The 15,592-nt window shown below is 34.9% G+C and overlaps 1 protein-coding gene across 1 annotated transcript in view; it reads right to left on the bottom strand.

The window, feature by feature from the left end:
- TMEM232 (transmembrane protein 232) overlaps positions 1–15,592 on the bottom strand; it is a 228,204-nt gene that overhangs the window by 109,393 nt on the left and 103,219 nt on the right. The window contains exon 12 of the mRNA XM_073233084.1: positions 13,057–13,235. Within this exon, the coding sequence (XP_073089185.1) occupies positions 13,057–13,235 (179 nt within the window). The remainder of the gene's footprint in view (positions 1–13,056; positions 13,236–15,592) is intronic.

Raw genomic sequence — 15,592 nt, 5'->3', positions numbered from 1 at the left:
CGAAGTCTATGTTCATCTGTAAAATGGTAATCACAGTACCCATATGGGTCTTTGTACCTATTTCTTTTTATTTATAGTTGGTGTTCAATGAAAATCAAATCCTTAACATGGGAAATTACCATAAATCAAAGCATAAGTACATAAACCAATATACAATCGAAATAAATGTACAGCATTCAGGTATGAAACACAAGGAATGTTCACACAACCAATGGCTTGAGATCTGTTGTATATGGATGTGATGGTGTAGGTTTCTAAAGATGGGGGTTGGAAATGATGATCAAGGCTACTGTGGCCAAATTAGATATTGGAATATCTGAGCATCAAAGTATGACCATGAGAACAAAAACCTTTAGGGAGTATCTATTTTTAACAAGATTTCTGTATATCTAGGCAGTTGTGAAGTGACTTACTTTCCAGAATCAAGCCCACTTTAGGCTTAAGAACAGACTGTAACTATCCAAACATATTGATCTACAAGAAAAAGTGTTCCAAATGTAGCTATTTTTGATTAAAAAAATTTTTAAGTATTTACAGAGAGTTATAAATATTTTTCTGAATTTAATATAAGTAAGCTTCTTAAATATTTGATTTACAGATTTGACCCCTACACATATTTGTCTTTTTAATTTCAAAATTTGTCCATTTTACCTTCAAAACAGGCCAATTTTTTGTAAAAAGTATATTCAGCATAAATAAATAGCAGTTTGAAATTAGTTCAAGTCAATGTACTTCTACTCTCAGAATCAATTTAGCTAAATGAATTGGGCACTCTTTTTGATAGGAGTAGGTGATTAATATATAAGCAAAATGTGCTCATTTTGCTTGGATTTGAGGTAGATCCCAATCCATCATTGCCCTGGATGTCAATTACTATATAAAAAGTCAAACACAATGTCCAGTCCAATGTCAGTTCCCGAGAGAACAGTGACAGCTTAACAGTATAAAACTTCATCTACAGTACATTGGCATTAAATTAGTACTGCTGAAATGATACATGAAGGAATTACAGTAATACCTGGAAGCTCCTTCTAAGGTACATATGAAGAGAATCATGGAAGCTTTTTGTATTACCTGTCTTATGGCCTTACAGATTTAACAAGCCAAATGAAAACAATCTCTGTTCCACATCCCATCCTTTATCCCTAGATAAGATAAAATCCACTCTTATTTTCAAGATAGAGTTTTATGTTTTCCAAACTTCTTAAGACACATTTAAGGATATCATCTCTTAACTAATTTTGGGTGCTGCCTCTCTTCATTCTTGTACATGAGACCCCAGTAGATTTAATACTGGCTTTCATCATCTAGTAAAACCCTTCACAAGCTCTTCAAACCGATCAAATTTGGGATCCTCAACATTTTCTGTGTCAATAAAAATAAGGTACAGAATTAGCAGATTCAAAGAAGGCCTCTTTTTTCTTTGTCTAGACACATTGGCTGTCCAGACAACATTTGATTCAGGTTAGCAAATGAAGTACAGTCCCCCCATCCATGGGGAATGTGGGGGCTATGTTGCAAGACGCCCAGTGGATACCTGAAACCACAGAGAGTACCAAATCTTACAAATACTATGTTTTTTCTTATACATATGTACCTATAATAAAGTTTAATTTATAAATCAGGCACAATAAGAAAGGAACAATAATAATAATAAAATGAAACAATTATAATGATATGCTGTAGTAAAAGTTGTGTAAATGTGGTCTTTCTCTCAAAACACCTTACTGTGCTGTTCTCACCCTGCTTCCTGTGATGGTATGAAATGATAAAATGTCTACATGGTGAGAGTAACTGAGGCAGATGCCACAGGCACTGTGGACATGGCACCAGGCTACTACTGACATCCTGATGATTTGTCAGGAGAATCACCTGCCTCCAAGACCATGGCTGTAGGAGGATAACTGAAACTGCAAAAAGCAAAACCACAGATGGGGTGGGTGGGTGGGGGGGGGTAGCTACTGTGTAGAGTATTCTTGGCCTGAGTCTCTTAACAGTAGGGTGTAGAAAGGAGAATGAGATGCAGAGCCTATTGACGGTAGAGCTCCGCCACTTGCCTTGGTGATGGCATTAGCTGGAGGTGAGGCAGCTGAGGTATTCTGGGAGGAGTTACTTGAACGTGTTACAACAGTTGTTCTATTTAAATAAATCTGCGTGGGCAGGATCAGTGCCAGTCTGAGGCTGGCCAGAAGCATCCAGTGCACAGTAGCCTCTGCAGGTGCCCTGCACATCTCATACTGGATGTTGGGTGCCTGGAGAACTGCTGGCTCCAGGCAGGTGCAGGCAAGGTGGTCAGTACCTATACTCTTTATTCTGCTTACCTTCCCTGGCTTCACTTTTCATGAGAAAAGTTACTTCAAACTCAATAATGTATAAAATTGCACAAATGTATTATTATGAGCTCATCCACTAAGTAAAAGACTGGTGAATGACATGACCATGAGAATAAATGAATGGGCCAACACAAATGTCTTTTCATAATATGATTTCTGGTACAACACATTGTTTCCAGAGGTGGTATTACCCAGCATCATAGAATCTTGATGCTCTTTTCATTATGTCTCATTCGGCTACTTCTTGCATTCTTCCAGATGCCAGCTCTCTTAAGAAGCAAAATAAAGGCATTCTCATATATTTCATGATGGTTTCCTGATTAAAGCCCAGGTGAATCTCCCTCCCCCACTGATGTCCAATGCATTCAGTTATGGAAATGTGGTCTCAAATATAGGTCAAATGCATATTTGCCTCATTTATAAAAGGTTTTGTTTGCTTTCCTGCAAGAGCACCAGGAAATAGTATGGTTTTGCAGTGAGAAAGATCTAAATCAGTTCTGGCTTTTCCACTTACCAGTTAAGAATGCAAACTTGGGAATTTTAGTTAACCTCCCAAGGCCTACGTTTTTTGTGTTGTGTTTAGTTCCATCTTGTTTTTCATCTGTGATATGGAGATAATAACTACCACTCTGAGTCTTGTGAGGGTTAACTTTTTTTTTTTTGAGATTTACCATTATATTTTTTTAATGCCAGTGCTGCTCAGCCCTCAGCATAACTTCAGTTTTCATGAATAAACAATGACTATATAAAAATCCACCTTTCTGAAACTGAAATCTGAGCTCAGGGGGAAGTTTCTGTTTTCCCAAGAAGCTGAGCCTGTGTTGCATCAAGAGAGTCAAGGTTCTCCAATTGAGGGGAGCTGTGCCTGGGTCCTGCCTCCAAGTCACAGCAACACCAGCTCACAGTGGGGGTCTCAACTCAACAGAAGCCAGAAGTCTTAAGGTAGTGGGTGACCTAGACTGCCGTAGAGGTCAGGCCTGCGGCGCTGGAACACAGGCAGGTGTTGGCGCAATTGTCGAAGATAATTGAGGTTGACCTGGGCGAGGCAGAGGCCTGGTCCTTCAGAGCGGCTGGCCCCCACTGTTCCCCAGGGATCCACCACCATACTGTGGCCATAACTTGCTCTGTTCTCATGGTGGTGTCCACACTGTGCCACCTACACTACATAGCACTGGGTTTCAATTGCACGGGCCCGCAGCAACACCTCCCAGTGGACTGGGCCTGCAACGGATCAAAGGCTGAAGGGTAGGTAAGTATTTCTGCTCCAGCCTGAGCCAATGCCAGAGAGAGTTCAGGGAACCGCATATCATAGCAGATAGCGTGTTGGACAGTGGTTAAGTGCAACAGGTTCCAGCCCTTCTCAGGAATTGGGGAAGACAGGGCACCCATGTTATGGCCTTCACAGCAGCCCCCACCACCAACCCAGAGAACAATTTGATAACAACCTCTGCATGCTGAATACAATTTTGTTATATTTTTACATTAGCAAACTTATGAAACAGGATCATGATTATATTTCTATAGTCATCTCTTTTGAGAGTCTTCCTTCTTTGAAAGCCATCATTCTAATGTTACAATTCAGAGACTTAAATGCCAACTGCGTACAAAATAAACCTATCCTTCTTGGCAGTTGACTTACACAATATATTAATGACCATTCCTTACAGTAGATTACAAATTCACAAATTTACTATAATTTAGTCTGCCAATGAACATTACCTCAAACCCCATCTTTAAACATTATTTATACATTAATGTTTTTATCATGTGCCCTTAGTTTTTTAGCAATGCCCATGTAGGCTTTAAAAGTCAGGATTTTCCTTATTGTATTGTGAAACTTGACATTTTTTATTAAGAAATGAATGGTAATTTTTGAATATCCATGTTAATTTTACTGATATAGTGTTAAAATTGGAAACGTGGCATTCCTGAATAATACTTCTCACATATTCTAGCCACAGGCAGGGGCAGATATCCACCCCTTTCATCTTTGTATTGGGCATAACGATGGTAAAAACCAGCATTCATGTAGGTTAGCAAGTACATGGATAAATATGTCCAAGAGGAATTAAGATGCAGTAGCAATATAATAAAAGCCTTTCCAGAGCTCTAAATTTTCCATTAATAAAAAGGGAAATGTTGCAAACACACCACAATTTAAGCTAACTCACAGTACCCTGCATGAAAGAAAATAAAAGAAAGAGAAGGATGCTAAGCCATTCCAGCAGAGTTTGCTGAAAACTCTGTCTCTGCCCTTCGCTGACTCTTTCTTTGTCTCCACCTGTGCTTAAGTATTCTTAGAACTGGGAATATTTAACCTGTTCGTGGAAAAAATAAACTTTTACTTTAACTTCAAAATTTAAATATAAGTTGTAGTCTCAAAAGATTATTTCCTACAGGAGTTAAAAAAATCTCACAAAGGATGACAGTAAGAGAAACCCCTTGCTACTAAAATTGTGGTCCTTAGACCACCATTATTGTCCTTACCCAGAAACAAGTTATAAGTACAGAATTTCAGGCCCTACTTCTATATGTATTAAAAGTACTGATTAAAAGTATTTAAGTACTGATGCAGAAGATTAAGAAAAGTACTGAGATGGGAATATCCATTTTCCCCATTTACTAGTTATGTGATCTTGCACAAGTTACTTAGCTCTCTGATCATGTTTCTTTATTTCTAAAATAAGATGATAATACTCCCCTTTACAGGGTTATTGTGAAGGTTAAACACAAAGACTGAATATATTTTCTAGCACAGAGTCTGGCACACAAAAGTTCTTCAATAAATGTTAATTCCTTGTTTGTATTTAATTTTGGAGTAAGCTTAACAGAGTGGGAATGGCAGTCAGTCTTTGGGTTAAGATCACTCATAGGTGCATCCATCCCCAGCCATTTAGTTTAATCCTATTTAGACTCAGATCCCCCATCGGTATGGGTGACAACGGTAGCAAGAATTAAGGGGCTTAAATAAGTTAATATATGTAAAATACTTAGCACAATACTTAGCATATGGTAAAAGCTCTATAAATATTTTTGTTTTCTTAAAACAATGTATCTGTTACATGGGAATCCTATTGGTAAGTGTTTAAAGGAACTGTACTCTTCCAAAGAGATATCTCCTTTTCCACGCTCAGAGTTTCCATTTATGTAAAAAAAAGAGCCGTATGTGGAGGAGGAGAGAGATGGGTACAGAAAGAATAGAGACTAATGGCATTGTTTGTTCTATTTTGCTGCTTTATAGAGTATATTAAGAGTATGGAAAATATCATTAAGAATAAAAACAAATTTTATTTTAAAGATCTCACATGAAATGTTAACCACAAAGTGCTTTACCTGAGAGTCAAAGGTACTCTGAATAAAGTCACATATTCATTTTAGCTGTACATATTTCTTTTTGATATTTTAGGTCACATACCAGATGGCAGAAAGCATTTATACATGATGACTTTTCCTAAATGTGCCAACATATGCTGCTGAATTGCCTATACAGAAGATCCTTGCTCATTGCAAGTCTCCCTGGAAGCATTTCAAACAAAACACATCAATTAACATTTGTTTATTATGCCACTGTGAGTATATGACAGTTTTTGATTTCCTTCCCAAATACTCAGGCAACAGTTGGGTTTATATTGAATTTGTCAGATGAAGGGCTCGTGTTTAGGAATCTGTTTAGAATTGTGTTTCATTTCAAATATGCTATTAAATCTCTCACCTTTCCTCTAACCTCCATTAAGCATCAAATTTTATGAACAGATGTAATAAGAATTATGGCTGATAGAATGTTTTTATGGTCAAAAAAATACAAGACATGAGAGGACATAACATAGTTAAGGATTTACCGGTGATGTAGATATATTGAGGAATTAAATACAAAATTTAATTCATTAAAATCAAGTTTATCATATGAATTGCATATTTACTTTAAAAGTAGAGAAAGAAAATTTCTACTTAATTCCATAAATATTCAAGTCTATTCAATCCTTATGAAATAAATCCTTCCCATTAATGAATGTACAGTACTTTATTATTAAGGCCACGTTTCACTCTGTGTAAGTAAACGGATGATTACCTTACATGAGAAAGTTTCTAGGAGCAAGGTGTTAGGAAGGAAAGACTAAACAAAGGTTGTGCTATAAACATAAGTCATTTGCACTAACTGAAATAAGAGTGGAATATTTTATTTTGGATTAAAGTATCTGTGGCATAAGCCTTCACTTGCAGGTATTTTTTAGATACTGTCTATTCACAGTGAGCTTTGACGCAGCAACTAAAGACCAACAGAATTTTTACCACTTGTAAAAGAAAGTTCCTAGCTATTTTATACCATAGAACTTTTTGCCCCAAGGAGGTATCACAGGCCAATAGTACATGTCATTTAAAGGAATTTGGGAATTAGTAAGATATTAAGGAAACTAAGGATGATTTTGAATAAATAACTTTTATAGTTTTACTACTGGAAACAAGTAATACTGTAAAAAAGTAATTTGTCATGATAGTGCCAAAATAATACAAAGGAAACCCTGATTTTGATCATGCTCATATTTTACTATAAAATTAAAGACATCTGGAAAGGTAAGTTATATAGAAAGTATTCAGACTATTCCAGATGAGAAAGTACATTTTTAATTAATCCAAAATAATTGTACTAACACATTGCGCCTATACACCCAAACTGCTCATTCTTTTGAAATCATTTTGCTTTGTTTTAGTCATATATGTGATGTTTAGTTGTTTAACTTATTCTACAGTTATTATTATATTTATATTATATATTTATTATGTAATAAATTATATATATTATGTATATCATTATATTATCTCTATTATTAACTCCTTTAAGAAGGCAGCTTTTAAAATTTGAAATAAATATATGAGTATCACTTTCCTTAGAATTTAAGCATGAAAGGGAAGGAGTCTCAGCTGCGGCATAAAGGGAAGCCAGATCACATGGGAGTAACAGAAGAGTCATAAGCACAGGGATAAGAGAGAAAAACTAAGACTACACAGATGCTAATCACTTTGGTCTTTGAATAATTAGGTGTAGAGAATTTAAGGGAGTTAGTTTAAATATTATTAGGCCTGAAACCCTAGTACAGATATGTTAATATGCAATTTGATATTAAAAATCCACCAGCTAATAATAAACTGGAAAAAAAAAACACTTCATGACCAAAGTTGTAAAAATGATGCAAAGAAAAACACTGGCTAGGAGGAGAGTAACAGAAGTTGACTAGATATTTAAGTTTATGTCATATCTATACCAACATATCATGCTTAGCCAATAAAACTATCCTTCAAAATCAAATGGAATAAAACCCTTTTCAAATAAGTAAAAAGAATTAGCCATCGGAAGATGCTCATTATGAAAATACAAGTGTTTTCTTTGAGCAGAAAAAAATAATCCTATATAGAAGGTTAGAGATTCAAGAAGGAAGAATAATGAAAGAAATATGATAAAAGTGAGTAAATCTAGAGAATATTGAGCATATAAAATAATAATGTATTGGTATCTGTGAACATACACACACATGCACACAAGTGAAAATGCTCAACAGGAAGATTATGCACATAAAGAGAAATAAATGAAGTTAAAATATTGTAAGATACTTTCATGGTCCAGGAAAATATAAAATCTCTCTATATTAGATGTCAGTAACTCAAGGAATTATTTTGTAGCATCTTGGGTAACAGATAAAGAATGTGTAACCACCAAACAAATAAAGGGAGGGGGATGGAATGTTATAAAAACTTCCTCAAAAAAGGCACAAAATAAAACTTTTTAAAAAGGAAAGGGGGTACAAATAGAATAATAAATAACAATATGTAGAAATAAATACAAATATATTGTAATGATGTCAAATATAAATATAATAAAGGTTCAGATTTAAGGAAAATAATCTTCAGATTCAAGAAAATTACTGTTTCCTCAAAGAAATATACACATAAGGATTCAGAGAACTTGAAAAAAAGATGGAAGTACATATACCATGCAAACACTAATCAAAAGAACCCTAATAAGAGAAAGGTACTGTGGTTATATTCGTAACAGAAAGGTAGATTTTTTTATAACGAAGAACATTTCATAATGATGAGAGTACTGTCATTCAGCACAGTAAAATTCAACAAGAAATCAAAATCATAAACAACAAAATCACCATATATGTGGACATTAAGCCATAAACTCGAATAACCTATGGTTCAAAAGAACCTATGGTTCAAAAATTTATCTAAACTTTCATTGTGTGTCATGAACCTATGGTAGAAATTAGAAACTCTTTCCACTGAATGATAAAATATTATTATGGCAACTTTCAAGATACACCTAAAATTATGCATACAAGGAAATTAATAATGTTAAAATAATATATTAGAAAAAAATGCTATAAGTTAATGAAAAAGACTACAATTCAATAATTTTAGAAAAAGAACAACACATTAATGCAAGGAAATTAGCAGAAGGAAATATGAATCTAATATCAGATATGAAAGAAGTAAAGGAAGCATAATATAGCGTATCATATCAAGAGAATCAAAAATTGCTTCTTAAAAGACAAAGAAGTTGGTAAACCCTTGGCATGATAGATTAAAAAGAGAACAAAAGCAAAAATAGGAAGAGTCAGGAATGAGAAAGCATTATATCAGATTCTAAAGACATTAAAATATCATAGAAAGATATTGTGAGCAATGTTATAAAATAGCTTTTCAATGCCAATAAAATGGACAAATTCCTAGGAAAAAAAAAATGCCAAAGCTGATACAAGGGAGACTAAAGTCTAGGAAGGTATATAACTGTGAGAAACGACTCCACAATTAAAAATCTTTCTATAAGTATTGATGGTTAAATGGCTCCACTTGCAAATTCTAAAAAATTTTTAAGGATGAAATCATAACAGTACTACACAATTCTTCCAGAGAAGAGATAATCACGTATCAATTCACTCTGTAAGACCAACATAACTTTGAAAGAAAACATTACATTATAAAAAACATCACATGAAAACAATTTATGTAATGATTGCACCCATTAACATGTTGCAAATATTATCAAAGCAAATACAGCAGCATTTAAATAGTTATAAGTGTTGTTAATCATTTGATTGATGGTTCAGTAAAGAAAAGCAAATAATACAAGTTGCCACAGTATCCATGGGCAAGTTACTTCACCTTTCAAAAAGTTTAATTGCCCTTAAAGTTTTAATTTCCTCATCTGTAAAATCAAGACCATAATAATACATATCATATGACTTTTATGCACCCACAAAATGCTCAAAAAAAATCTTAGCTATTACTAGTGCCGTCTTAAAAATGATAATATGAAAGAGAAAACATTTATATCAAATAATGTAGCAGACCAAAGTATCATTTATGTAGCTCTCGGTCAGAAAACTTTTACAATGTAAAAAATTACCCCAAAACTTAGAGGCTTTAAACAATCATTTACTTAGTCGACAGTTCCACAGGTCAGAATTTGAGCTAGACACAGCAGACTGGTACTGATACTCTAAGCTAGGCATTCACGTGTCTACAGTCATCTGGGTCAGTTAGGAACTGGCTAGTCCTGGGACAGGGCAGTGGACCAGCTAGGAAGTCTGGTCCCTGTGTCATGTCATGTCTCCATTCTAACTGGGTAACTTGGGCTCATACACATGACAGTTACAGGGTTCCAAGAGAGCAAGAAAGGAAAGGCCTCAATATGTAAACATACTACACATTTCTGCTTGTATAACATTGGTATTGTCTTATTGTCCAGAGCAAGTCACATGGACAAGCCAAGAATTTGAGAGCAAGGATTTGGATATAGGGTGTCTTGAATAAGTTGGGGACAATTATTTCAACAATGTGCCACAAGTTCCAAAGCAGTAATTCATTATGTTAAAAAGATAAAGGAAATTGTACACATTGGTTTTATCCAATAAATTACCAAACCATTGAAATTCAGTAAGAACAAACACTTTTCTCCCCAAACTAATTCCTTTACTTAGCATCTCTATTTATATGAAACCATCCCTAAGTCTTTGAGACCTTACCTTGTTAACCTGAACATGCCTTTCAAATTTAATACTACTGCCAATTCGAAACCTTTCCCAAACTAAGCAAATCAACCAATGGTTTTCTCTTTCACAGTGTTCTTATTTCTGCTCAGCTCATGACATTTCTTTATCTAGAAGATGCTTTCTTTGACCCTGCTCCCTTGAATCATTTAATGTAACTCATCATTTAAGTTTCAAGTTCAAGTACTACTTAAAGATGACAACAATTTATTCCCATTAATATAACAAAAAAAAGTTGGAGACCAAACATTTATCTAAACTTTCATTGTGTGTCATGAACTTTAATGGGCCTAGCCACATAGGTAATATTCCATTTACATTGTTCCTTTATATTTCTGGAGAATGTACCTTCTGGATGAGACAAAAAAGTTTATTGTGTAGAGGTCATTTTTTTTTTTTACTTCCTTGCAACTTCCATAGAATTCAATATGTCAAAATAGACTTATTAAGTTCTTGATATATACATATTTATCTCATAGTTTTTACTGATTTTGGTGAAAATTTTTATAAATTTCCTGCTCTATATACTTGCAGTATCTTAGCATTAAGTAAGGGAATTCAAACAGTGAATTTCAAAGTCACTGGATAATTATCACTTGTATCCATAAATCATATATTTTATTGTTTAATAATCTAAGTGTCTATCTAGCTAACTTTTATATAATATGAGTCTAGAAGTGCACTATATCTTTTACTTCATCTATCTAATGAAAATTAAACATATGCCTTATATTATGTAGATACTATGCCTAAATTAATATAACTGGTTTTAGGAATTTCTAATTTAGATTTTTTTCTCTGAGGACAACTTGTCTTCTCTACACATGAACTATTTAAAATGAATGAAAGCATCTCTTAGAAATCTTTTCCCTAAGCACTGAAAACTAATTAGTACATCTAGCAGCTATGTTTTTGTTTTTCTTTTATTCTTGGTATAGACTGCTTGAGAAAAAAGGTTTTTACTTGGTGCTAGCATCTAAAACATATTTGCTATGTCTGATTAACTGGCTTATGAATTTCAAATGTAATTATCCATAGATATTTACTAAAATTCTTAAGAAAGAAGACTACTGTATACCAAATGATTAGCCCTGAAAACAGGCATACAGATAGAATTCTAATTATAAAAAATGACAAATTTAAGTTAGCTTATTTATTTGGTTACAGTATAATCCATTTGAGATATGAAGTGGCATATAAAATAGGTACAAAGCCAAAACAATATCAGTAATTGAAAAATCATGGAAACAGACAAAACAAAAAGAAAAAATAATAAGACCAGGTGAAATGGATACACATTGTCCTCTGTTTTTGTTAGAAGTTGTCCTAAATTTGACTCAAATTTTTTTAAGCTCTATAAGCAGCTTATACAAAATCAATAGTTAGTTTCAGAGAGCACATGAGACTAAGGAGGATTTATTCCCTACGTCTCAACAAAGGAGATACTGGGTGATATAGTGGTCATCACTATAATAGATACAATAATTATCTGTTTTCCTTTTCCTTTATTGTTCTTCTATTCAAAATCAAGGACAAAGCTTAAGCACAGTTGCATAAAAGCAAGTCCATGAAATCCAAAGTAACACATTTGAGTAGGCAGCTCTCTTTTCTATGAAAAAAAAATAGAAATCTTGAGAAAGGGATGGACTATATGTTTTTAGATAGTCCTCCAGAAAGATTATTTTTCCAAATTAGACATGATTGCAAAGCAAAGAATTTAAGCTTTTGTTTTCCACTTTGAATCTAGAGTATAGATATTCTACATTGCAGTAGTGGCCCATCCAATTGTCTGGCTTTGACAATCAGTTTGGCAGAGTGAATTCATTGTTTTTCTTATCTGTTAACATTAATTTACACTAATGATTAATATAGGAAAACAGGACATTAAGAGTATAAAAATAATCACATTTTTGTGAAAGCTAGAAAGAACCAGAACTTTCAGTGACAGGAAAAGAAGTGTACTTTAGGATAACAAACAAATTAACCTGGCTGAAAATAATATATAGAGAAACAAAAAACTGTTTGATGGAATTTTGAAATATCATAGGATACCATATGGATAAAACATCACTGGAAAATCACATTTGCATTTTATGAAGAATGGATAGCTATTTTCATAATGATTTTCTTTGAATGTAAGAAAAAGAATTTATAAATATTACATATATATATATATAATTCACATAGAACTAGGAAACCTTGAACTTATAAATACATTTTTAACTTTAAAGAAACACTTTAGTGTTAGCAAGACCAGATTTGCAATTTATTTTGTCTAATGCTAGAAAGAAAAATTTATAAATAAAATAACTAAATAATTTATTATTCAGATTTTGAAAGTGAATTACTTCAATACTAATAAGAAAGCTGGAAAATTAGGCATAGACTGAGGCTAGGCTGGGCAAATGGAATACAGGGAGAGCATACAAAGCACACACCCAAAGCAGATCAGATACTCTTCCCCAGAAACAACTCTCTTCAAGCTGCTTCATCAGAAGAGTGCCAACTTTCTGATCTTTATTCACACATAGGTCAGTTTAAGTTTTAAAAATCATGCTCTCAACTGTAAGTCACTAATACCGAATACGGACATTCCTTTTTTCCTTAGAGAGAAAGGACAGACGCTTCCTGATGACAGATGTACCAGTCTATTGCCCAGTATTGTATCTTACCTGAGCTATATTTACTGCATTAAGGATTCGCCCATCTTTCTCATGATTCCTCGTTTTCTGTAATGTTTGCCATATTATGTCTCTGAATCCATCCTGCCCCTCATCTCCTCGAAGTTCCCATAACATTTTTACCAGGTTGTACACTAAGCCATAGTATCCTGTCCATATCACTGGATCACCTGTTGAAAAAGAAATATTATTTTATGAAGATATAATTTTGTCTAACTTACTAATGTATGGTTTGGGTGAAAAAAAAGAAACTTGATGTTACAAATATTTTAAAGTCTGAAATTCTGAGCTTTGAACCTTTTTCACTCTTTACTGCTTTTACTCCCTGAATTTTCAAAGGTCACAGATCATCTAAAAATTTCTAGCCATGTGAAAAGAACTGCACCTAATATCATACCTCATAAATGTAAACTGTGAGCTCTGAGCTTAAAAAGTCAATCTTTGGAATTCAAGTAACAAGGAATGTATTCAAGGCAAAATGAACACTTAGACCACCATGGTGAGTTTTTATAATAAATCATAAAAACAGAAGAAAAATCACTGACCATACTAAAAATGATCAAACTCTATGAAACATGACATTTGAACTAAAAAGAAAGCTTTGAAAATAGTGAAAAGCAGACAAAAATTGCTGATATAATTATAGGCTGGAAGATATTTTTTAATAATAGAAACATAAATCAATAGAAACAGGGGAAGAGAATAACGAATCCAGAAGAGATTTTTTTAAAAGTCTGACATAGCCCCTTCTAAAACTTATATATCAATTAGCAATTTAACAAATTATCAAGTTCTACTTTTGAAATATGCATTTCCCTTACAGAACAGAGAAAGAAGATTCTCTTTACTCTTTATCTTAATTATTTCTTACCTAGATGGTATATTGCTATGCAATACAATTCAGGAAAAGAGAATTCTAATTTAGGTAGTGATGAGACAAATAACTTCAGAGAATGAAATAGTACAGGTCTCAAAGGGGACTGAATTTAAGTTAGCCAAAGAGCCACATGGGGGTGAATATGTGTGAAGTGGGGAAGAGGAGCAAGAGGAAGAGAAGATTGAGGAGTGGAGATGCGAGTGTTTTAAAGCCTATTAACTTCTGTATTGTACTTTCCCCCTGAATCCTGATGACAGCCTGTGTGACACTGGGACTCACCAACGCCCTTCTTGTATAATGATAGAAGTTCGACCTGAAAAGACACAATCCTTAACTTTTCCTAATTCAGGGTACTTTTTTATAATCCAAGCTAGTAATAATAGTTATTTTTATTAAAACTAGACTAGTTGGGAGTACCCACTATGTGACTTTATTCTAGTCCTCACTACAGTCCTACTCTGAAGACCGTATTATACTTAGATTAGCAGAAGGGAACATATGTGCTTCAACTGGGTTAGAAAGTCCCCTTGCATCATGTACCTGCTGAGTGACGAAGCCCGGGAGCCACTGTAATCTCATCCCATGCAGCCATTGCAATTCACACAAGTGCTTTTCCTTCCAATCCCCACCTTCTACCCCATTCATAGGAAAAGGAAGAGACTAGAAGGTAGAAAGAGGAAGTAGAAGGAAGGTATGTACACATTTTAGAAATGGGAGGAGGAAGGTATATGTCCAGCTTCCAGACTTAAGGCACCTTCCACCCTTTCTGTTGTTGAGACTTTAGAAGAGAAAGTATAAGCTACAAATATCAGGCTGCAGTTAAGTAGCCAATTCTTTTGAAAATACAATTTTCCCATCATAAAAACTTTACTAGTTAAAATTGGTGTACTGCAATATTTGAAATTATACAAAGGGGGTGATATGGAAGATCATATGGTGGAGTAGGAAGTCCCCAGCCCTCACCCTCTCACAGAGACAACAATTTGGCAGCCATACATGAACAAAAGTGTCTTTTTACCAGGGAGGAGGTTGTGAAACCCCAGTGGAACTCAAGATGGAGGAGGGCCACTTTGAGAAGGCAAGCCCAGACCCAGGTGGAAGGCTTGTCAACAGTGATATGGTCCCAGCTGTGGGCCTGGAGCATCCCTATCCCCCAGTGACCTTAATCCAGCCTTGCTTATCCACAGTCCTGTCAACAGCCCCATCCACCAAAGGACCTGGGAGGACCCACTCCTGCTGATGCCCTTGGTAACAGGCCCGCTGACTGCCAGCCTTATTGTGGACCCTGAAGCAGCACTGTGACCTGGCTCCAGCCTTACCCCACCATGGTCCAGAGGCAGTTTTTCCCGCCCAGGAATTTACCATGGACCTGGCAGGAACATACACAGGGACCTGGTGACAGCCAATCCCATTCCACCCCTAATGATGGATCCAAGATTTACAGACCTAGAAGTACTTCCAATGCTAAGCCACAGCTCTGCTGTTCAACCACAGTCCTGGAGTGGCTCCCATCTGCTCAGGGACCTGGCAGCAAGATGCCCATGCACTACCTGGTAGCAGGCCCACTGACTGCCAGCAGAGAGGTGGCTCTAAGAGAGAAGGCAAAGGATGACAGCGAGGATCTCAAACTGAGCTGAGGTGGAGAGTTCA

Source organism: Manis javanica, chromosome 1, assembly GCF_040802235.1.
Source record: "Manis javanica isolate MJ-LG chromosome 1, MJ_LKY, whole genome shotgun sequence".
Classification (NCBI taxonomy): domain Eukaryota; kingdom Metazoa; phylum Chordata; class Mammalia; order Pholidota; family Manidae; genus Manis; species Manis javanica.
This window is presented reverse-complemented; position numbering and strand designations above follow the sequence as displayed.